At 35.2% G+C, this 25247-nt stretch overlaps 1 protein-coding gene across 1 annotated transcript in view; it reads right to left on the reverse strand.

Moving 5' to 3' along the window:
* Nucleotides 1-25247, reverse strand: part of SOX5 (SRY-box transcription factor 5) — a 981725-nt gene that overhangs the window by 357751 nt on the left and 598727 nt on the right. Inside the window, 1 exon segment of the mRNA XM_047740105.1 lies at nucleotides 3654-3885. Coding sequence (XP_047596061.1) covers nucleotides 3654-3885 — 232 coding nt within the window.

A 25247-nucleotide genomic window follows, 5' to 3' on the forward strand; every position in this document is an offset into this window, starting at 1 on the left:
AAAATGTGGACCTCTCATTCCTTTTTTAATTTAAGAATGGAGTATGAATGTCACATATAAATAGGCAACAAAATCTGGAAACCTGTTTTTTTTTTCCTTAAATTGAACTCTATGATATAGAGACCATGAAACATTGTGTCTGTTTTCAAAGATACTAAACAGAAAAAAAAAAAAAGAAAGAAAATATATTTTCCTACTGAAATAAAAGTTTCTGTTAAGTGACTATTACAATGGCCTACTATCCAGATAAAGTACAATAACTTGTGTTGAATAACAATTCGATAAATATATTCAATCATTTTGATAAATGAATAAAATATATCAAAGAGCTTAACAGGTGAATATATCAGGGCTATTAGACATACTTTCTACTTTCTGTATTCATTACATTAGTACATTCTACTTCTTAAATTTCTAGAAAATAAGTACATTCACCATGAATAGTCATAACAACCTTGCCCAAAACATATTTACAATTAATCATCCATATGAATTCTACCATTATTCAGTAATCATACATTGTCTATTATATGCTAAGTATCAGAAACACAAATATATTTTATATATTCTATATTAATATATAGTGATTATATATTAATATTCCATATTAATATATCACGTAATATAGTTATATATAATTATATGCAATTCACCAGGAAGGTAAAATATGAAAAGAGAACATTTTCTAGGTAGAAAGAATAAACCTGTGTCATCCGAGGTCACCTGGTATATTTCTGAACATGCACAAAAAACTCGGCCTGACAAGAATAGTGGGTCCACAGTGAGAAATGACAAGAGAAAAGACCAAAGCCATAGTTTGGTGCTACTCTATACAGAGTTTTATGCTAAGACAAAGAGTTTTAGACTAAGTCCTATAATAACAAGGACACACAGTTCCCAAAGTGAGGTAAACAATTCAACTCAATTGTGAGGGAAACCAGTCTAGTGGATATTGGAAGGAAAACCCAAAAGAGGAGAGGCTAAAAATCTGAGATCATATGAGAGATTTTTCCAACTGTCTACCCAAGAGATGAAAAATTGATGGAATGAAACATTTTAGGCAGGAACATATTTAGAAACGAACTGGACACATATAAGAGAAAGTGTCAGCATGTCACTAAAATGTACTTAAACCATTTAGTATCCCGAAATATGTCTGAGATTCTGATGAGAACCATAATCTTACTCACATGTATGCATAATACAGAATTCTCCAATTATTTTCAGGAGCTCTCATAGACCCTGGCTCAGGTGCTGCTCTAGGTGAGCTCTAGAGGAGGAGGAGTTGTGTTTTGTTCAAATCGATTTCCACAGTGCCCGACAATAACAACAAAAAACTTGGTCCAAAGTAGGTAATTCACAGTTTGTATCTAGTTGAACTGAATTCTCCCTTACAAGCCAGTTTCTTTTTCACTAACATCCTGCATCACAGGATCCCCACATTCCAACTACAGAACATAATTTAATATACTTTTCTTATACCCATCCTTGAGTATACTTAAAATAATCTCTCCTTTATTTTTATGGCATTCTTCTGGTTATAACTGTTTATATTCACTCCTTCAAATTTGTGTGTTTATGCTTAGAGTAGTGTCACAGGAAAACCAAACTAAGAAGCACTCACTCAGAAAAGCCAACGGTCAAAATACTGAAAGAGAAAAGGCATTAGCAGTGACGCAATGCCAAATGGAGAGCACAATCTCCTTACCTTGTTGAACTGTGTGCTACCATTTCCCCCCTTTCTTTTCCTAGTTTAACCTTCATGAGCGGAGCCCCAAAAGTTGTATCACTGTACATAACTAATATAAACTCACAGTAGAGAAAAAATAAATCAGGAATTATGGATAGTATGATTTAGTTTGCCAACAAAGTAATAATCAGACAATAAAATATGCATGTGCTCTTGTGAAGAGCTTATGTTTATAAGCACGGACTCCAAAGCCAGAATGTCTGGGTAAACAACACTGGCTCTCCTCTGTATCAGCTGTGATCTGAAGCAAACTACTTACCCTCTGTGTGCCTCAGTTTCCTCATTTATAAAATGAGACTAATAATAACATGTCACCATATTATTGTGAAGGTTACATGAGTTAATACACATAATGTGATTAAAATGCCACATCTATATAAGTGTTAGATGGTGTTAGCCGAAATACTATCCTTGGGGGGAAAATCTTGGCACAAAGTAATCCACCAGTGAAATTTTGACCTATGAGGCTTAAAATATTGAAAGAGTATTTAAATCTAATCTGAGTGACAAAAAGTAGCATCCATTTCACAGTTATTAGGAGATATCTGATTCTTCTTCTTGATTTAATTCTACATACAGTAATGCAATAACTTAAACAAGTGGGCATATTTCAATTCCAAGCACATTTATAATATGTAATAATTTTCTAGAGAAAGCAAAAAAAAAAGCCTTTCACAGAATCAGAGTCATCTTCAAAACTATGAGATACGGGGCACCTGGGTGGCTCAGTGGGTTAAGCCGCTGCCTTCGGCTCAGGTCATGATCTCAGGGTCCTAGGATCGAGCCCCGCATCAGGCTCTCTGCTCAGCAGGGAGCCTGCTTCCTCCTCTCTCTCTACCTGCCTCTCTGCCTGCTTGTGATCTCTCTCTGTCAAATAAATAAATAAAATCTTTAAAAAAAAAAAAAAACTATGAGATGGTATGAGGAAACAGTTTTGCTGGTGTAATCTGGTTCCAATTAATGCCCGCCCTCCCGACCTTGACGTAGAAGAGCAGAAGGTCACAAAACCATGACATCTACCCAAGCAGCCATGTTGAAAAGGCGAGCCTGGCTTTACTGGCAGCTAAGTGCCCAGTACTTTGCCAACATGCTAATTCTGTGTACGTAAGTTCCTAAGGAGGACCTAAAAGCCTTACTGGTGAGTGAGTGAGTGAGTGAGTGAGTGAGTGAGTGAGTGAGTGTGTATGTGTGTGTGTGCATGTGCGCACTTTTAAGCTTCAGTTGAAGATGCTATGCTGCCTTCTTCCCCCTCATCCGTGAAACCACAGTTTCCTAATCTTCTGCAATGACAATGATCCAGACCCCAAGATGAAGGGGCAGATAAATAATCCTGAGAAGCAAATTCTGGAATTGGAGGTACCAGGTAATTAGCGAATTATCAAAACAACAATATGAATGAGACTGATTTAGAAAGTATTGCAGTCACATTAAAAAACTATAGTTTCTATGAAATACGTTCTCCTATAATATTCCCAGTACTGTAAAGGAATACTGGAATCCAATCTGGGCAAAGCAAAAAATTGAAAACGATTTATCATGGTGGAGATGTCCAAAATACGTTGTAAGTCTACGTGGAAAAACCTCTTATTAGAAATACTATGACATCCAACTGTCATGCTGACAAACTTTAAATGCAGTACTTGAACATTATTCTTATATGTATACGTGTTTTCTCCTAATTAAATTGTGTCTCAAAAGTAAAATTCTTGGGGGAAAAATAGCATATCATGTTCTTCCTACTGGAATCAATTTACTTGCAAGGCATTCTAAGATGTTAGGAGTGAATCTTGTGTCTGGCTGTTAAGTAGATGATAATTATAAAGCAAAGGATTGAAGCCAAACTGTTAGAGGAGTAGACTGGTCAAAGAGTAAGTATAGGCACAAGAGACCATGAGAAACCTACCATTGTATTGTGCTGAGAAGTGGGAGTCCTATGGCCACAAGTCTCTTGCGTCAGCAGAGAAACTGGCTGAAATTCCTCAGAGTGAGGCTTGTTGGGAAAACTCACATGCAAGGGAAGGTGAAAGGCTGGGAGCCCGTCACTCTCCTCTTCTTCCACTTTCTGTCTGCTTGTCACCATGGCTACCTCTCCATCTGCTTCCCCATACGGAGAGGCTGGTCGCTTGGAAGACATCCTGGAAGGAACAAAAGAGGAGAAAATAATGAAACCTCCACATAAATCCTTAATGCCGTCATTGTGTGGTTAGGGGCCATTGTAACAGAAATGCCTTTTTGTGCTGGCAGAGAGCAGGAAACCATCCAAATACCACTGCAAAGCGCTCACAATCAGAAACAATGGCCAAGCAGGTAGCAACAGAACAGTGCTTGTTTGTTGTGAGAATAATGCTCTAATATAGCACTCTCTTGTATTCTGGCTTCTTAAACAAGAGAATTCACCTAAGAACACTGCATAATGAAAGACCATTCCATTTTAAAGAGAAGAAAAATACCCATCTAGTTTTACACTTTGATAGACCTTATTGAAGACAGAACATCTATGAATAACAAATACTGTTGGCAGTTAAAAGAAGGGAAAGAACTAAAATTTCTTTCATCAAAAAATAAACAAAAATAAATGAATGATTGCCATTAAAATGAATTTGCAATTTATTAAAAGTATGATTATTATGAATTGTAGAAGTATTGGTTATAAAGAAACCACAGACTCCATGACCAAAAGTTCAGTATTTGCTTAAAGCTTATTGAGAATTGAATAAATTTTACAATTGCTGTGAATCTTGAAACACTTGAGAATTTTTCTTCCCTCACCTCCCCATTCATTCCTAATATCAACCATGCAAAGTAGTTTTAAAAAAAAAGAGTGAAAATATAAATATAATTCAGTTTTCATTTCCACAATTCTATGAAGGTGTGGATTCTCAGGCTTATTTGCCCCTTAGAATACCTAAGTTAGAGGGAAAAATCAAAGGAAGGTGTTATGTTTTGATGAGCTAATGCCTATAAGGAAATGCTCTTAGACACTTAAAAATTAAACACTTTTTTTGGTATTTGAGTCTAAGAATACTATTATAAGTTAAAAATATGTGGCAAATATTCATAGTTAAATAGAGAGTTCCCTTTCCTTTCACTACAAGTTTCACATAGAAGTAGTATAGAGTTAAAATTTTTAATTAAAAAAACGCTTTGTATTTGCAACTTGATCTGACCTTGGGAAAGTTGTTATTTTTGCCCGACAAACAAAGAATGTTTACAGAATCATCCATTCTTATTCTAGACCAGTGGGAGAGGAGGTAAGACAGTAGTAAGGGTCCCACCACTTCCTTCAGATATATCACTGATTTTTAAATTTGAAATTTACTACTAAGAGATGTCTCTAATCATTGCTGAATAATACTATTCCTCCCGTGAAAGGTTTCAAAAGAACAGTGCATTCAAGCACTGAAGATACTTTTTTCAGATATAATAGCACAGTAGAAAAAAAAATAAGGGCTTTGGAATCAGACAAACATAGATTCACATACTGATTCTGCTCCTTTCTAGCTGTGAGACTTAGCTTTACTCTATCTCAGTTTACTCCTCTATAAAGGAAAATGTAGTACCCACTTGGAATGCTCTTTGAGAATAAACTGTGTGCCGTATGAGAAATGACTTGTAGAGCAGTTAGCACAGAGCAGACTCTCAGTAAACAAAAGATGCTGTTTGCTTTAAAATTACAGTGTTATCTCACCTGCCCCCCAAAACAAACAAACCAAACCAGAAAATTCCAAGATGAGGAGAGGTTACTTTCTAAGAGTTAAGCCGTAAAATCAACATGAAACACAAAATGTCCTGATAAGAGAAATGATCCTTGGCCAGTAATACTTAACAATAAACTAATCAGATCTATTAGCAAAGAAATACTAATAGCAGGTAGTCTTGATTAGCTAAAGAACAATCAAAGAGGAGGAAATACTGGTGGCTACCAAGTAAACACCATCTAAAGGAGAAGTAGACGGGGCCATCACATTTCAGTATCTTCACTTTTTCAGATCTCATGACTAAGGTTTACTCCAAGTATACTCATAAGTATGGAGAAAGGAAGTAAGAGGTTGGAGCTGTAATAGTCGTAGTCTCATCGGCAACACCACATCTATCACCAAGTGGGAAAATTAAGCAATATGTAATAACACTACACACTAGCAATATTAACTTCTACAACTCTGCTTTCATGCTCTCCAAGCAAACTTCTGACTGCCATGCACAGAATGGGCTGATGGAACAGATTTAAAATATTTAAGGCCTTTGTGATTTATCAGAGTAAATCAATAAAAGAACTTTTAATTATTTCTTGTTTTATATGTACTTTGACTACAAAGAGATTATGCATTTATTATACAAGCCATAGTATTTATGGTCTATGTAGGCATTATCACTGTTGGTGAAATTAATTAATTGGTATTCCGGTGTCTCCCTCAGTCTTATGTACATTAAGTCTCTTACTGTCCAAAAACTCCAGGCTGTTGGCAAAAGCTAGTCCCTGGGTTATTAAAGCAGAAAGCTAGATCAGCTGGCCTTTCCCAAGTCAATGCAGTTCTAAGACCTTCATAGAAAGCATGACTTTTTGGCTGATTTTTACGGTATTAATATTATTATTAATAATTATTATGAAAACTGAAAGTCCCAAAGTAGACAGAAGGTAGATGTGGTAAATAGCTAACACACGGCTACTCTTCTCAAAAGATCTAGTCATTTCAATATCTAAATTATCTTTCTATGCCACTGTCTCTTTCTATATATATCGTTCTATGGAGCAAAAAGCGTAAACATGATAAGTCGTGATACCAGAAGGCACCTGATCCTAAACAATTACATATTTCATGATTATTTCAATTCCATTTTCAGACACTTACAGAATGTTCTTAATGTGCCAGAGTTGAGAATATTTTTATACAATTCAGGTAAAAGATGTCTTAGAGATTAAAAAATATTTTGCAATAAAAATGCTCATAGTTCAAAAATAGGCTACTAAATCAGAAAAAAAGGCAAATACTTAAATTATGTAGAGAGCTATCAATCACCTTGATATTTAGTCTGACTCATAGTACTTCTAAAAATATGGATAACAGGGGTGCCTGGGTGGCTCAGTAGGTTAAAGCCTCTGCCTTCGGCTCAGGTGATGATCCCAGGGTCCTAGGATAGAGCCCCATGTCGGGCTCTCTGCTCAGCAAGGAGCCTGCTTCCTCCTCTCTCTCTCTCTCTCTGACTGCCTCTCTGCCTACTTGTGATCTCTGTCTGTCAAATAAATAAACAAAATCTTTAAAAAATAAAAATAAATAAAAATAAAAAATAAAAATATGGATAACAAATTACCAATAATGTTAATTCTTGAGTTTTTGTTCATCTACCAAACCATTTCATTTTGGACAGAAGAAGTCTCATTCATGAAAAACAACAACAACAATAACATAGTGCTTTCAGTGTTATATTATTATTTATTCTGGTCTCTATTTTATTTGTTTCTGATTTTTCTTTGTTATTTTCTTCCTCTACTATATTTCAGCTAAGTTTCTTCTTTTTCTAGCTCCTTGTGACATAATGTTAAGTTGTTTATTTGAAATGTTTTCTTAAGACAAGCATTTAAGCAAAAATTTCACTCTAACATCTGTTTTTGCTGCATCCCATAGGTTTTGAAATATTTTGCTTTCCTTTTCATGTTTTGAGACATATTTTGATTTGCATTAAAAAAATTTCTTACTACTGAAAAATGTTCTACCATTGGAATTATTTGTTTCTACTTTCTGTCAAAGTTTGCTTTATGTATGTTGAAATTCTGTTTTGCCCTTGCATATTAACAATTGCTATATCTTCTTGAAAAAAAGAACAAATAATATAGGAAGGTATATAATAATAATAATAAAAAGAAATCACAGCAACTTTCCATTTATCGTTTATCTTGGATATGTTGGGTTCCAATTCCTGCACTAGCTTACATGACATGCTGTGTTGAAGTGCAAGGTTACCTTGAAATAATCTAAGGATCTAGGCTGCAGCATGTGCTCATGTGCTCATGTAGAGATGATTTTTGTCATTCCTGTGGTAGGTGCTAGACTTGCCAATGAATAAAACTCAGACTTCAAAGACTATGACACGAAACCGACAAATCTACTCCAGTGTGAAACTAACCTGAGGAGCTATGATGATATAATAGAATCTTTAACTCAGTTTTGTGTGTAGACAAGAAAATCATTCTAAGAACTGATGTCTAATTTCAGGGCAAAACCACGTCTAATTTGATAAGTCATCAACAACCATTTACTGATCACTTACTATGTGTAAGACACTTATCTAATGAAAATAAAAACGTGTGATTCAAGTTCTCTGCATTAAAAAGCTTATGCACTGGTTGAGAAGACTTGGAGAAATAATAATGAAGGACAGTTCAGGTTAAGGGCCAAATGACTGGCCTTACAGCTGAGCAAACTGAGGGCTTCCTGGGGACCAGGGGATCCTGGAATATTTCCAGGAATGGCTGATCAAGTGGATTTTGGGGGGGAAAAGAAGGTCAAATGGAAACTGGGAAAAATGGAGAGGTAATTTCATGCGGGAACTGAGGCAAGTAAAGATGCAGAAACAGTCTTAGAAAGTACAATGTAAATTTAAGTTTCAAGCTGACATGGGAAAAAAAGGACATCGAGGAATATGGACTAAATCCTAGCTTGAGTCTATACCATTTCTGGACTTGCTGAGTTATATGCATGGAATAGATAAGAAACAGCTTCCCTTATAAGTGGCAACGTTTTTACATGCAGTCACTTCTCCCTTACTCGTCCTTGTAGCAATCTGTGCAATCAGGCCACTTAGTCTACATGTGAAAGTAATTTAAAACTCCTGGAGTCCGTGATGATTGGCTAAGGGTTCTCTGTGTGCACTGTTGTCACTCTGTATGTAGGATGTCCCTGCTTGTACTCAGACATGCACAGCAAACTCAGGGGTAGGGTAAATGGTATGAGACTGCAACATAAACTCAACCACCAATTTTCAACTTTGGCTGCAAACTAGAATTATATGGAAAGGTTTAAAAAGATACTGCAGCCTGAGTCCCACTGCCAGACATTCTAATGTTATTGGTTCTGGAGTGGAGATGGAGAATCAGAATTTTTTAAAGCTCCCAGATGATTCTAATGCACAGTCAAGGTTGCAAGTCATTTGCACTGGTCAGAATAATGCTCCCCACTCAAGATGTGCCAATTGTGATCCCTGAAACCTGCGAGTATGTTACTTTACAAGGCAAAAGGGACTTTGCTGCTGTGATTAAGTTAAGGATCTTCATATGAAGAGATTATTTTGGATATTCTGGGTGGGCCCAAAGTAATCATAAAGGTCCCTATAAAGAGGGGAGGCAGGAGGATCAAAGTCAGAGAGAGGGACTGAAAGATATTATGAAGCTGGCTTTGAAAATGGATGAATTGGGGCCATGAGCCAAGGAATAAAGGTGGCCTCTAGAAGCTACAAAAAGTGATGAAATAGATTCTCCCCTAAAACCTCTAGAAGGAAGGATCCCTGCCAACACCTTGATTGCAAGACTTCTGACCTCCAGAACTGTCAGCGAATACACTTATATTGTTTAAACCACTAAGCTTGTGCTAATTGTTACCACAGCAACAGGAAACTAATCCACAGTGCACACATATTTCTTTCACTGGTGGTATTTTCTCAATCTGAAACCTTCTTAACCCAGATGTACCCTTGCCTGTTCTCTTCCTTCATTTAGTGCCAACATCATTTCTCAGTGAAGACTTCCTTGGTTACTCCTCCCAAGCCAGGACCTCCCTGTCCCTCCGACATATTTATTTATTATCTGTCTCTCCCACTATAAGACTCAAGAGGGCAAATTTTATTTTTGTTCACAGCTATGTCCCCAGGACTTAGAACCCTTTCCGAAGATAGTTGTTTTTCCAACAAATACCTGTTTCGTAAAAGCTACCATCTAAAACCAACTTATTACTATGCTAACTATGAGTAGTTGTAAGATCTAGTATTAGAGAGCAAGCATTCTTAGAAAATGTCTTAATATTGTTAGAAATAAAGGAAATCCAGCTCAGTGCTAACAGTATCATTTTAAATAAGTTCTATGTAAAAGAATTGGTAAACCTGGTTAAGTTAGGTTTTTAAAATACTCGTGAAAAAAAAATCTTAGTTATTTTTTAAATGTGTATGTAAAAAACTATTAACACGAAGTAACTTTAAGGAAGACTGCTACACAATTAATTAATACCAGAACTATTCCTGAGGAATCACCTATTTACTGCTTTAGGTTATGTTCTTTGATGCAATTCTAAAAAAGTGAAAGCATATGCAAAGTGAAAGGAATTCATATATGGAATGAATATAAAATGGAAGACTTAAATAGGGATTGCTTTTCTTATGTAATAGTTTCTTTTCCTCTCTAGATATGTTAACCTTTGACTGATTAACTCAGAGATAAAGTCCTAGGAAGCAGTGCCTTCTACTGGTTATTCTTTTGGAATGATGATATTATTTCTCTTAAGGTTTGCAGTTATGTATTAAAAAATGTAAAAAAAAATCTATAAAGAACAAACTCAAATGCCAACTATTCCACAAAGCCTTCTCTTGCCATCACAGCTAAAGTGACTTCACCCCACCTCAAATTACATCATCAACTCTTATTATTAGTCCACATGAAAACTGAACATCAGTATAACCTGTGACACTCATTCAACAGTTTTTTTCTTCCTAGTACATCGTGTCTAAAACTAGAACACTAACACTTGAAAAGAATATAATTTTTTAAATTTCCTGAATTCCCTATGACATGCCTCACGTCTTGCACTTAATAAGTGTTTGGTAAGTACAGGTCTATTTGTGATCATTTCACCTGATTTTTTCCAAGATTAATGCTAAAGATATGATTGCATGATAAAGGTCTTTCCAACTTGTGCTGTGTTTTCTTTTCCTCCCAAATAGTCTAATCTTCTACGCTGGATGAGATACAATTAATTACAAGGCAGCACAATTCCTAGCATATAGTTGGCACACAGCGTATTTTTCTATGAATAAATAAATTAATTGCATGAGTGTCTATTTTGTGCCAGGCAATTTATCTTTATGTTATGGAGAAAACAGGAAACTTAGATATGAAGATCCTTCTGCTTCACCGTTAAGGAAGTACAGTTTAGATGGAAATAGAAGTCATATACCCACTCATCCATTCATTCGTTAATGGAAAAGCATTTATTGAAAGCCTACCATGTGCCTGTAGATAACGATGCAATTAAGAAATCAATAAATAATATTTTAAGGTAAATGATTTTTTGTAAATGTGAGTACTAGGAGAGACAGACAATAGAGAGATGATATCTCACTAAAATAATCAGAGAATGCTTCCTACAAATTATGAGAATTCAACAGTGTAATGAAGGATGGGACCAATGTCAATAGACACAAAGAAGAGACAATTCCAGACAGCAAAAATGACATTAACAAATTAAGGAAATGTATAGAATGATACAGGATGGAGAGAATGGTTTAGTTAAAGCAAGAGATTCTAGGAGAAGTAAACAGAGATGAGGATATAAGGCAGGGCTAGACAGTGATCTGGTTAAATCCTGTCACTTTTCAATGGGTAAAGCAAAATTTGAAAGTGAAACTGAAGGCAGAAGGGAGCTGGTGATGGTTTGTGAGCCATAGAGTAACAGCATCAAAAAAACAAAACAAAACAAAACAAAACCAACTGTATTTTAGAAGGAAAAACCCTCAGAAGTTAGTAACTGATAGAAGGTTGAGGGTGAGGACCAGGAAAGGAGAATGAGTGAGGGTGGATAATTCAAAGATAAAGAGATTGCTGGACTATATAATTTAGAGAACAATACTGCTAGTAAGAAAAATACAAAAATTAGAAAGAAAGGCCAATTTGGAGGAAAATATGAAATTCAGTTTTAGAAATAAATCTTTGTTGATTGTGAGATTTAAAAAAAAAGAAATAGCAGGTTATCAGAAAATGCAGAACTCTTGTGGAAGTAATTGAGGCAGTCTGCTCTTTGAAACCCAAGTAGAGAGTTAACCAATAATTGTAATTATTTCTCATTGACTTCTTCGACAATGCTCTGAGTCAGTATATCTATTCTTCTTGTTTTATAAAATAGGAAACTGAGTCATAAAGTGGTTAAATATCTTTTGTTACACTATTGGGTCTTTGCACTATAATAGGCAGCAGCTCAAGCCCAGAATTGTCTCTCCAAGGGAAAAACTGGAAAAAAATAGAGCAAGGGGGAGGAAATCTTGCAGTCCATCCTACTTTGGGGGAGCAGTGTATAAAAAGGATTAGCAAAAAAGACAGAGAAGTCGAAGTGATAAACGAAGCAGCATAATTATTCTTTAAACAATTCTACAAAAATAAACATTCTGAATATGAACTTTTAAAATTCTGGACCATGATATTTATTTAATATAACTTCCATTAATTGCTCTCCTAAATACTTGTTTTAATATTCACTCCCCCATGTTAAATTTTAAGCATAGCAGAATCATTTTAAAAATGATACAAGCTATTTGAAAGGGTGCATCTTAAGGGAACAATAAATATGGGATACTAAAAACTAAAATAAAAATTGTTCATCCTTCCTATCCTCAGGTCATACTTCTTCTTTAGAAGTTATGAGCCTCAAGTTATTCTAGTAATAAGACTATTTGTACAAGACAGTTACATTTACTTGTCTGGTCTCTTTTGTAATTAAGGTTGTTGGGAGAAAGCTAGTCAAGATTAGGAATTAAACTCTGTTTATCAAAGATATTTTCACAGTAGAAAGTTACTTATCTAATAAGGGAAATCAACACGGACAATTAGCATGAATAGATAGGTTTTGCAGTCAAATGAGTAAAACAACCAGCACTTCTGTGTGATTTATAAACACAGAATTACACAATATCAGCATTATCATTTTATTAAAGAAAAAAGTTTTGTTATTCTTATCTATGAATTTCAATTATTATTATTCATATTTTATGGTTTATTCTTTCTTCTTCCCTCCTACATATTTTTGAACATCTTCATTTTCTTTCTAAGAGTCAGCTTTGTGTTTACTTTGTGAACATTCCATGTAAATTTTATAACCAAGTCTGTCATATGTAATATTCAGAAGCCTTTTAAGTTGAAATTTTATTTGTGCAGTATTTCAAACTTGTATAATTTTCTTCTCTTATCTATAAATCCTCTTTGCCATCAGTTTCTGATACAGAACATGCTAATCTCTATACTTCTCTACCCTTTGCTTCCCACATACAAAGACCTCATTCATTATATTGTTATTTAGAAACATGAACAAGTTCATCAGGTCCTAGCATAAACTATAAATGGAAGCAGAAACATAGATTTCATAGAAATGTAAAAGCGGACAACACAGAGTAATAAATAAGACTAGACTCCCTTGTAATCCTTAGGATCCATTTTGCCGGAGTAGAAACTCATTTCTACTAGTATTTATAAACAACAAGACTTACCATAAAATGGAAATCTAAAAACAAAAGTTAATTTTTGAGGTACAGCTACTAAACAATGAATTCATTATTCTGTCCTAAAATAGAATTTGAATTTACAGAAAAAAATTTAGTTTAAGATATAAAAGTTTAAACTGTAAAATGCTATAGTCACCAAGAAGGTTCAAAATGGCCTTTACCAAGGTGGTTCCCTGGATTTACCTTGTCCTGTGGTTAGTTTCCGAGATGTTCTCTGCACTGATATCAAGTAGTTCATTATACCATCCCTTCTTTCTGATAGGAATAGCACCACTTATAACTTCTTCAGCACCTTTTCGCCCTTCTCTTTACTGGCCTCTCACCCTTACTAAATAGCTTTCTCCAGCCTTGCTTAGCCCACCAAAGAGCCAGAGATGGAAAGAAGAATAAGAACAAGCAAAAAATGAGGCAGTACTGGGATCTTTGCAAAAGAGGTGAAAAATAAAAATTTTTTAAAGTCAGAAGTTAGAGAAGACTTAGAAATAGAATTTATTTCTTTTTAGTACCAGAAAGGAATCAGTGACTCTTTATGAGTTGTACACAGGATATTTCAAAAGTGCTTGAATCAATGTGCTTAAAGTAAGCAATAAAAGTAACTTTAAAAGTGCATTGTTTTGTTTTCTAAACAAGAGAGGTAAGCATTTAGAAACAGCTTATGACAGCCAAATTCCATCCTACAATGATTCAGAACTCAAAATTGTATTCTTTTTCTACTTTCTTCTCTATTTCAATAATAATTGCAAATCACTGAAAATTCACTCCAAAATTAGACCATGTGTCACTGGATGAAGACTCTCAGAAAATTTCCTAAATAAAAAGATTGCTTTATTATGAGTAACTTAATAGCTCGGTTCTAAAGCCAAAATTTATCTAAACAAAGGATTCTGTCAGCTGAAACTTCTCATCTTTATGTTTTATTATGTTATTTTAACATTAATCCACACTTACTAAGTGCCTAAAACAATAGCACTCCTGATAAATAAAAAGGTAGAAAGGGTATTAAATTTAATTAAACTCTACTGTAATCATTGCATGATATCCTAATAGTTAGAAAAGTTAGTGTTCATTCTCAGTCTGACAAGACTGAAGGAAAACTGGTTACAAGAACATTTATGATTCTTAAGTACAAAGTCACTTTCGTAAAGAGAAGAGCTAGTAAAAGTTTTTACAGATTTCTGTATTTTTTTTAAAAACATTACTGAAAGTTTACTCATGATTTACAACTCAAGAATATAACAAAAAGCACTTTCCACTGAGAAAAATATCCTAACTTTGATTTGTCTAATAATTATTATAATTTTATTTCTTGACTCAAAAATAGAAACACCTCAACCTGGGTTATTAGCCACTTGATCACAGAATCCTTTTGTCAAATACACTAAATTTCAACCAAAACTACCTGAAGAAAACATAAAAAATGATTAAAACTTTTAAACGTTGAAGAGGAATTTCTTTTAAGTTGTAGACAAAAATGACCAATTACAGAAGTTTGGAAGAAAACAATACAAAACCATAAATAGCAATTTGTTGTGAATTATATAATTTGTGTATCACAATACATTTCTCGTTAATCAGAAACAAACAGAAAAAAAGCATTCAACCTTCAGCCGTCGACAGGTTAAAAGTGTCAAAGTCCTTTTGTTCTGATTATTTCTGAATCACTTTGAATAATCTAGCATTAGGATTTGTGGTTCTAAAACTTGTTATTACAGCTAGAAAGGCTATACTTTTTGAGGGAATAAAAAGCTTTTTTCCATTTGAGTATGGGTTTTCCCTTTCTGACAGCTCCAAGTCCACAGGATGTGGAGAGATGATTTAAAGTTTTACATCAAAATTGTGACTGCACTAGACTTTTTTCCCCCTTCTCAAGGGAGGCATTGTTCTTGCCTTTCCATAACCAGGCGTGACAGCGCCAGACTGGAGTCATACGGCTGGTCCCTGAGTCAGCGTGAAAGTGCTCACCTCCTGAGTCTCCCCAGATGCTCGGCTCCTTGTGAGTCTGGAAGCTGAGCACTGAGGAGTTACATATTCCGTTCCTGGGACAGACAGAAGACTGGAGGGAAAAAATCTGGGGATTAGCAAAAACTATCTCTTCCAATACATGCTATAAAGCTTTTTATTAAGAGTTTAATAAGAAGTAACAATTAAAAAAAAAAAAACAAAAACCTACATTTAATATGAGTACACTTTCCCGAACCAAAAGTTGGGACAAGTGGTTGAACAAGATGTTGTGTGCTTCTGAGTGAAAGAAATAAAGTTTAAAAAAATCAGAAGCCTTTTAGACTTTCCTGAGACACATGGTTGCCACATGTATAAATTTCAGGTTAGAGACAGCTGGATAGAACAGTGAAAGAATATTGCATGAAATGCATATCTATTCTCCAGATTGCTAAAGAAGTATCTTTAAAAATTGTCTGTAGGATCCCTGGAAAGGGACCATCTTTTCTGCTATCAGAATAATCGGTAATGAAACAAGGATGAATTCTATTTCTATTGTTCTGTCCTTGAATGAACCTTTCAGGGAAGTTTGAGAAGTATCTGTGTCTTGTGCATAAGTGCAAGTGTGTGTGTGTGTGTGTGTGCGCGCGCGCGCGGGCGCACACGCGTGTGCGCACGTGCATGGGGGAGAGAGAGAGAGACAGACAGAGAAAGAGGAAGAAGCAGAGAGAGAGGAAGAAGAGGTGCCAGGAGGAGAAGACTTTTACTGTCTAGTAATATGATAATAGAAATTAATAGTCTTTCTTTTCTTATGAAACCTCTCTGTTAAAGATTGAATGGCACAATCTTAATCATAATTGTATGCTAATAACTCTCATTTACTGTCTAATTCAAAATGACTGGTTGAAAGTTTCATATATTTTGAAAAAAAAATTTAAACAGTAGAAGCAAACTCCTCCCAAATTGTTAGCTCATAAAAAGTAAAGGGGGGAAAAAAAGCCAAAGGAAATGTAATTCCTACATATTACTACTATAGTGAGTAGCACTAATCTCTTAGTTATTGCTTTCTGAAATAAAGCCACTCAATTTTTTTCATGTTGTTCTCAGGAGGATATGAGCGTCTACGTATGTTCACACGTACACATAGATGTGGGCGTGTTTATGATCACCTATAAAAATATTTCACCCTAATCACAGTGAAAGAAGATAGATTTTCACTCATGAACATCACTAGTCGGGTGAGGAGTACATGCAAAAATAAAAAAAAAAGAAAACAGTTTTAACTAGGAAAGAACATCTATTTAGGCTTAATGATATTAATCCCTCTCTGTAAAATATCATATCACTTATTTTAATGACTTGGTCAGTTTGACTCTCCCAGGAGAATCTCCCTATGGCAGAGCTGCAAATAAGATACAAAATTTTATTTTCCAAAATAATATCCTTAAGTACTTATTTTGAGCCTCTGTCGCTCTCTCCCTCCCTCCTATGTCCTTATCTGAGCTTCCTCCTAAAGTGCCCACCCCCAACTCACACTCTCTCTCTCCCCTCTCACATTACTGGCTAAGTCTAAATAAATAGCAAATTGTTCCATAATCAAAAGTGACTTATTCTTAGCATGGTGTATGTCTTGAAATAAAATCTGTGGCATGTTTAATTTATTTAGGATCTAATAATGATGACAAAAATAATTAAGTAACCAATCTAGTTTTAATTTCTTTTGTTTTCAAAGGTCATTGTGAAATCAAGCAAGTTAAGCCTTCAAAAGCAAACCTCTGGAGAATAGTGTGCATGTGTGTTTTTTTTCCCCAGCAGAAATGAGAGAGGAGGCTCACAGCTAAAAGGAATACTGAATGTCAGTGTCAGATTTGTTGAGAATGACTGTCTAAGCCGTCCAATGAGGAAAAATATTATGACCCTTACCCTCTTTGGAATCCAGATAACCCTGACAAGGAAAAGTTTATACACTGATAAACTGGGGCCAATTTAGGGGATTCTTTCTTTCCATGCCCCATACAGATTTGGTTACAGCATGTTCCTACAACAGCTGTTGAAAAATGAACGAAGTAGAAAATATTTATGTTATATTCAAAATAGACAGCAAAGAACATATATACAGGGCAAAAATCTTTCTTAGGACAAACAGCTTCTGATGAGAGAGACAGGCATCCTAGGCACAGACCAATTTTCTGAACCTCCCGACAAAATGAAGAATTTGCCATTATAATCATGAAAAGTCCAAAAGGGTGCAGTGCCAAAGACGATGAGCATCTATCAACCCAAACTCCAAAACAGCGGGATGCAGCTATGGCTGATGTTATAAGAATGCTGAGCCTCTTCTTGGTTCCTTTCATGCCAAAGCTTCTTTGCTTGGATGAATATGAATTAAATCCATAAGCTTTCTTATTTTTCTAGCTTGACCTCTAAACTCATTTTACGTCTTAACTGTTTATCTTCTCCCCCCATTAATCTCTCTGGTTTTAGCACATTCCCTGTTGTTTTTAGGAGGAAAAAAAAAACCAAAAAACTTTAAAAGCATGGTTCATACTGCCACTGTGGACAGATTAGGAACATTAGCTCTTTTCTATAAATGGGTACAAACTATTCAGTAGTAACCTAAAGGCTATCCGTTTCTTGCCCCTGAAATAAAAATTCAAAGGATATGGCATATACCGTACAGAAGAAAATCCTCAAACTCTTATACAGGTGGGATAAGTATGAAGACATAAAAAGATCTCACTATGAGGTTTATACTAGATTTCACACAGGTCTAATAGTAATGTCACTATCAAACTTCAATTAAAAATTTAAGGTCTGTCATATAGATAAACTTTCTGAAGTAAATAGTTTTCCTGTTTACTTTCTCTTTTCAATCAGTTCTACAGCTTAGGGTGTATGACGCAGATGTTCTTTAAAATACTATGTCACTATCATAGAAATGTCTAATTTTAGATTGCAATTTTAGTCAGCATTAGAGCTGAGTTCTTTCCTATTCTGTTTATTAAAATATAGTTGATAAGAAATTTCACTGATTAACACAATCCATTTACCTATATCACCATAAGATCTGTCAGTACAAAAAAACAAAAACTTTAAGGGTATTCCCTTTACAAATCCATAAAAGAAAAACCCATCAAAAAAAAACATCAAAACTTTAAAGCTGGAATCTCACACTTCAATAATGTTTACCATTTACCAGTTTTGTAGGTACTCTGCTTTATTTTCTGCTGTTCCATCGTACTTCCCTTGAAGCTTAACAAAGGTCCAGCTGTATAAACCAGTTCTGTCAAAGAACATAGTTAAAGGATGGATAAAACAGGGAGGGGTGTCTTACTGGCTGACCACTGTCTGAGCTTATGAGAATAAAGGAGCCTTGGTGGAGAAAAGTAATCACCCATTGCCTTTTTTTTTTTTTTTAACCCTAACCTCATTACCACATGCTAAAACATTTTTTTTTCCACTACCCAAACACCCTATTCCAATCCCCCGTGACTGAAAGATCTTTGTGTTCCAAAGGGGACAGATTCCTCCCCAACATCCTTTACCCTCCTCTTCTTGTGTTTGTTTGTTTGTTTGTTTGTTTTGTTTCATTTTATTTGTTTGTTATCATGATTTTATGTTTATGGAGGCAAGGTCTTTTAAAGACTTCCGAAAATACTGGCTTCCTCTCCATTAAACTATCCACACACAGTTCCCTGAAAACATTTTTAATGGCTAAATAAGCTTACGTGTTTTGGATTCCATTTTACCAAAAAAATTATCAACAGTTTTCCATCACAAGATCGTTATTTCTTCTAAGGACTCCAGAAAATGATCTATTCCTTGAAAAGACAGTAAAGCATATATAATTGAGGTAGGATGTGTATTGAAACCCAGCATGTATCTTAACATTTTAAAGAATGTTTCCATAAAATCCTTACTTCAAAGAGGGTCAGCTACATGCACATTCTGAGTGTGTAGCAATGTGAGATAGGGTCCATAAGTCTGAAGGCAAGTTTAGAGTGAGCTAATTAATCCTCTCAAAACCTAGCTCTCATGTGTCCAAGAACACCAAACCGTAGGGAAGATGTTCCAGAGATTTAAATATGCATTTCCTATTTTCAAGTTTGTCATTCTTACATACTCCGCTGACATTATTTATAAAGGACTGAAGCCAAATCCCACTCAAAGAGAGCTACCGTAAGTGCGCTGGTTAGAGAGTCAGCGGAACACATTAAATGCCCCAGGAAATCCCTGGGCAAGTGCCACCAGAACTTATATGGAGACAACATATCAACTCCAGAGTGAGTTCTATTTCAGGGTGTCCTTTGAGGTTGGGACAAATATTTGAATTTTATTAAATCCTCTATTTAGGGGGCGCCGGGGTGGCTCAGTGGGTTAAAGCCTCTGCCTTCGGCTCAGGTCATGATCCCAGGGTCCTGGGATCGAGCCCCACATCGGGCTCTTTGCTCAGCAGGGAGCCTGCTTCCTCCTCCCTCTCTGCCTGCCTCTCTGCCTACTTGTAACCTCTGTCTGTCAAATAAATAAATAAAATCTTTAAAAAAAAAAAAAATCCTCTATTTATCCAAAGCCTGCGGCAGCTGCACTGAAAACCTTCTTCTATACTGCCCTGTCAGTGACCTACAGGGATTATCCTTTTTCAGATGGAGTAAAAGAGGATTCTTTTACCCATCTGTATACTTTTCTATTCAATGTGAAATGTATACTTATAATACAAAATGTACTTTCTTTAGAGTGAACTATGAACTACCATTGCATTCAGAGCCTACGTCTTCCTGTATCCATGGCTGGTACAGGTACTAGAGCAATAGTCCTTCATACTCCACCTTGCTGCCTGTAGCAGCCTAGTTTCGGAAATAGTCAAGTCATTTTCTTCTAATAACTATTTGGTTCTTATGAAACCATCTGAACATGTCAGAGTTTATCAAGCCAACACCTGCCTGTGTCATAGTCAAATTATCATACAGAAGAAACAGAACGCAGAGACAAAAAAATACACCATTGCAAAAGGGACTAATGTTTAAAAATTCACTTTTTTACCATCATGACCTTCTCACCATGTCTTTCATTAAAATACTTACTGAACTGTCCAGAAATATTTACAGATAATCTGTCCAAGTTTTACAAGGCCCACAAAAACATTATTACTAAAAAGAAAACTAAAGCACTTACAGATAGCACCAACCTGTGATGTCTTAAGACTAAGTAAAATGATTACTATATATAGACCAAATGTTCTCAATATCAATACACTTTCCAAAGAGAATATTTTAATTACACTACAACATGTCTTCACGTTTATAAATTTTTTACTTAAATGAGTAGCTGCATCTTAAATCTGCTCAAACGTGTCCTGTCTTATGTTTTTCTTCCACCTCTTTGCATTCTTATTTTAAATGACTTATTAATAAAGGCTTATAGTGATTCAAATATCTATAGAAATACTTTCAAGATAATACATGCCTCTTATTTACATCTCCTTGCAAAAAGCAGTAAGAATAATAGTATTGTGGGAGGCATCTAAAGACATTTTCTAGGACATATTTTTTTCCCTTGGTTTTCAGAGAAGTATGAATCTCATTAATTTTGCCAATTAATTAATTGATATGTGCCAATCACTGAGCTAGATGCTTTTCATGTATTTTTTCTTGTCATCGTAACAACTCTCTATTGGACTAGAGACTTAAATGTAAGAGCTAAAATCATAAATGTTTGAAAGGGAAACAAGAGTAAATCTTCATGACCTTGTTTGGCAATGGATTCTTAGATTTGACACCCAAAATAAAAGTGACAAAAGAAAAAAAATAGATAAACTGAACTTCCTCAAAATTAGTTTTGTGCTGCACATAATACTATAAAGAAAGTGAAAAAAAACAAAAAATGGAAAAAAATACTTGCAAATCATATATTTGATAGGGGACTTGCATTCAGAATATATAAAGACTCCTAACAACCCATGTGTGTATATATACATACATATTTATATAAATTTATAGATAATTTATAAAGAACTATGGTACAACTCTTATACTAAAAAGACAACAATCCATTTTTTAAATGGGCAAAATATCTGAATAGACATGTACTTAAGAAAGATAGCAGAAATCACCCATAAGTATTCAAGAAATATCCACTATCATTAGTCATTAGGAAAATGCAAACCAAAACCACAATATAGTACCCCTTCTCGTCCACTAGAATGGCTAAAATAAGAAAGGTCAGACAATAACAAGGATTGGAGAGGATGTAGAGACACTAGAACCATCATGGATTGCTGGTAGGAATGTAAAATAGTGCTGCTGCTTTGGAAAACTTGGGAAGTTTCTAAGTAGTTAAACACAAAGTTATCGTAGGGCCCAGCAATTCTCCCTTCCAGGTTTACATCTAAGAGAAATGAAAGCATATGTCCACAAAAAACTTGTACATAAACATGCATTGCAATGTTATTTGTAATAGCCAAGGGAGTGGAAGCAACCCAAACATCTACCAGTTGATGAACAGAAAAACAAACTGTGCCATACCCATGCAACACGATACTGTTTGGTTTAAAAAATGAATGCTGCTACATGCTGCAACATGGATGAACATAAGTGAAGGAAACCAGTCACAAAGGACGCACAATATATGATTCCATGGATATGAAATGTCAAGGACAGACAGATCTGTATATACAGCAGGTCATGGTGGTCTAGGACAGGGAGTGCAGTAGGGATGGAAGAGAATGAGAAGGGACTACTGATGGGCACAAGATGGCTTTTAGAGTGATGAAAATATTCTAAAATTAAATTGTGCTGACACTTGCACAACTCTGTGAATATACTAGAAATCAGTGAATTATATACTAAATGGGCTTGGTATAATAATCTCAATAAAGCTATTTTTTAAAACTACAAAGTAGACATTATTGCCTCCATTTTATCTATAGAAACTGGCTCAGAGCTGTTACATAATTTGATAAAAGTCTCACTGAACTAGAATTTGGAGCCAGACCTGACCCAAATATCATCACATTTTCATTATGGAACATCTTTTTTTATGAAGGAACTTAAATATATGCTTTAAAACTGATTTTTTCTCCAAAAAGTTAGAAGTATATTTATCATTTCTGTTGCTTTTATTTGGATACAAGCTTTTATGGAACATTGTGGTTAGACCTACATTAAGTCAATGTCCTTTTTTTCTTCTCCTGACATTTTTTTCATTAGTTTTTTTTTTTTTTTTAACACACTCTTTGCAACATCATCTTTTTGGAAGCATGATAAGCAAATGTTTAATGATTGTTCTAAAAGAAAACCACTGTACAGAATCAAAACACATTCCTAAGGCACCCAGGGCACATAATGTTCTGTTCTTCCTTATCTTCTCAGTGGTAGATTATCAATTTCTACATTGATTCTTACTAATTTCTTCATTTAAATGTTTAGAAAAATATGTGTCATCCTCCTGTCATCATAGTTCAATCTGGAGGAGTTTAATCCAGTATATCAATCCTGTGGGCACAGGTAAAATTTTTAGGAAAGTAACCTACCCTCCAGTTATCTTCAAAAACTTCTAAAAGATCCCCAATCTTTGGAAGTAATTTGCAGGATAATCTCCAAAATAATTATCACCAGGTGTCAATTCCATCTTCAGGACTCAAGATTAATCCATTTCCTGTGATAGCAACTATTGCTGGTATTAGCTATATAATCAACTTTGAAAAAAAATATAGAGTGGAAGCAGAATGGATGAGCTGACAGTATTCTAACATTTCCTTTTTCTTGGTAGTTTGTTTACAAAAACATTTCCATGATTACAAAAGTAGAGCATGATCCTCAGTTATTACTATCCCATAAAATATTTTAAGATTTGTTCCACTTATGATAGTAGTTTGAATTGATTTAGGTCAATTCAGCACAGGCTTCGTTAAATCGACATTGATTTGCCTGGACAAGTAGCTTTAAACCAATTTAGAACTCAGTGTTTCCTTGAGGTGTATGTATCAGGAGCAACTGTTTCAACTGTTAGTCCTTTAAAAATGATTTAGGCTCTACAATGGTGGAGAACAAAGAAATGAGTCAGAGGAACGAGGCGCAGACATTTGGGCAATAACAGAACCATGAACTATGTAAATGCAAGCGTGGAAGCACGGCAGCTTATTGATTCCAAAGGACCCAGATATTTTAACAATCAATTACTATTATCATTACTAATTAAAGAACTGTTTCTAAAATCTGCGCTAGTAGTTCACAGTGATTCATTTTTATCTTAGTTTAAATTAAGCACAACTTTTGTACTGCAGTAAGTAATCTCCTTGAAAGTCCTAGATTTAAATACAGAAACCTCATATCCTGGTCTTTATCTCCATTGCTGAAACCCATCTAACAGACTCTTATATCCAGAAGAGACTTTTTAACTAAAATTGAAGTGAATTTACTCACTTTGGATTTTGAACCTCTTGGGTTCTCGGTGAGCTACTGACTTTAGATTGTAAACTCTTTGAACCACAAACAATTTCCTTCATTTTTCAATCTCATGCACGGTCTAGCACAGGGCATAATAAACCAAACTGGAGATAGGAGGGTAACAGTTCCAAGCATGTGCCCGGAGTAGACAAACCTGGGCTGAGTCTTACTTATGCTATTTCCTAGCTCTGTGACTTTGACCATGTTACTTAACCTCTCTGAGTCCCTGTTTTCTCACTAGAGGAAAGATAAATAATGCATTATTTGTACATTTTGAGGGAAGTAAATGAATACCAATAAAAGCATGCAGCATTGTACCAAACACATTATACGTACTTAATAAATGTTATCTATTCATATTGTTGTTATTTGGAATTCAATTGAATTGAACTGAATCTAATTTAAACCACTCAAGTGTAAAGCATAGTTAAGGTTAGGATATGACACAATCTAATTAGCTATGAGAAGCCATCTGTGTTTAATATATTTGGACCTATGAAAAAGAGCCAAGAGTTATTTTAATATTTCTATACAGCCAAAATTTTTATTTTTGAATAAAAAAATAAGATTTAGAACTCACTGCACAAGGCTCAGATTTCTGAATCTTGCTGGAAAAGTGAGTAATCAAGTTCTACTTACTATGTGGCATTGCAGCATCTGGGACCTTCAAATAATTTTAATTTCAATTTGAGTTAAAAGAAGTCACTATTGAGTGACATCTAGAGCTATGCTAGCAGTCTTTCTACTACTGACATACTAAAATTTCATCCCATTGCTAGAAATTCAGAATATGGCTTTTGCTGTATGACATTTACTGCAAACAACTTTTATAAAATATGTTCCTTCCACCTGCATCTTGAGGGTAAGCTGAATCCCCTTAAGATAAAGGCAAGTAGGACATGTTTTATAAGATTCAGTCACTGTGAAAGTTTCATTAGAAATTGCTATTCACGGGGCGCCTGGGTGGCTCAGTGGGTTAAAGCCTCTGCCTTCGGCTCAGGTCATGATCTCAGGGTCCTGGGATCGAGCCCCAAATCGGGCTCTCTGCTCAACAGGGAGCCTGCTTCCCCCTCTCTCTATGCCTGCCTCTCTGCCTACTTGTGATCTCTGTCAAATAAATAAATAAAATCTTTTTTTTTTTTTTAAGAAATTGCTATACACATAAACAATTTTCCCATTCTATGTGTAGGACTTAAGACTTCCAAACAAAGAAATGGGTTTCTATTGTACAAAATAAACATAGAACACAGGTGCCTTGTATCACTGGACTTGCTGCACTTGGTATTGTAAGGAGCTCAGTTTGCTTTAGATTGATACCTAGCTTTTTTTTTTTTTTAAAGATTTTATTTATTACCTGACAGAGAGACAGAGAGAGCAGGAACAGAAGCTAGGGGAGTGGGAGAAGGAGAAGCAGACTCCCCAGCTGAGCAGGGAGCCTGATGCAGGGCTTGATCCCAGGACTCTAGAATCATGACCTGAGCTGAAGGCAGCCACTTAACAACTGAGCCCCTCAGGTGCCCACGAATATTTAGTATTCTTGACACATAGTCATATGTGGCTGAACATTTCCTGTCACATGTATCTAACCTAGCTGAGCGTCATGGATTCCTATAGGAGCACGGTGATAGCTAGCACTTTTTACA

The sequence above is a fragment of the Lutra lutra genome, chromosome 8, assembly GCF_902655055.1.
Source record: "Lutra lutra chromosome 8, mLutLut1.2, whole genome shotgun sequence".
NCBI lineage: Eukaryota > Metazoa > Chordata > Mammalia > Carnivora > Mustelidae > Lutra > Lutra lutra.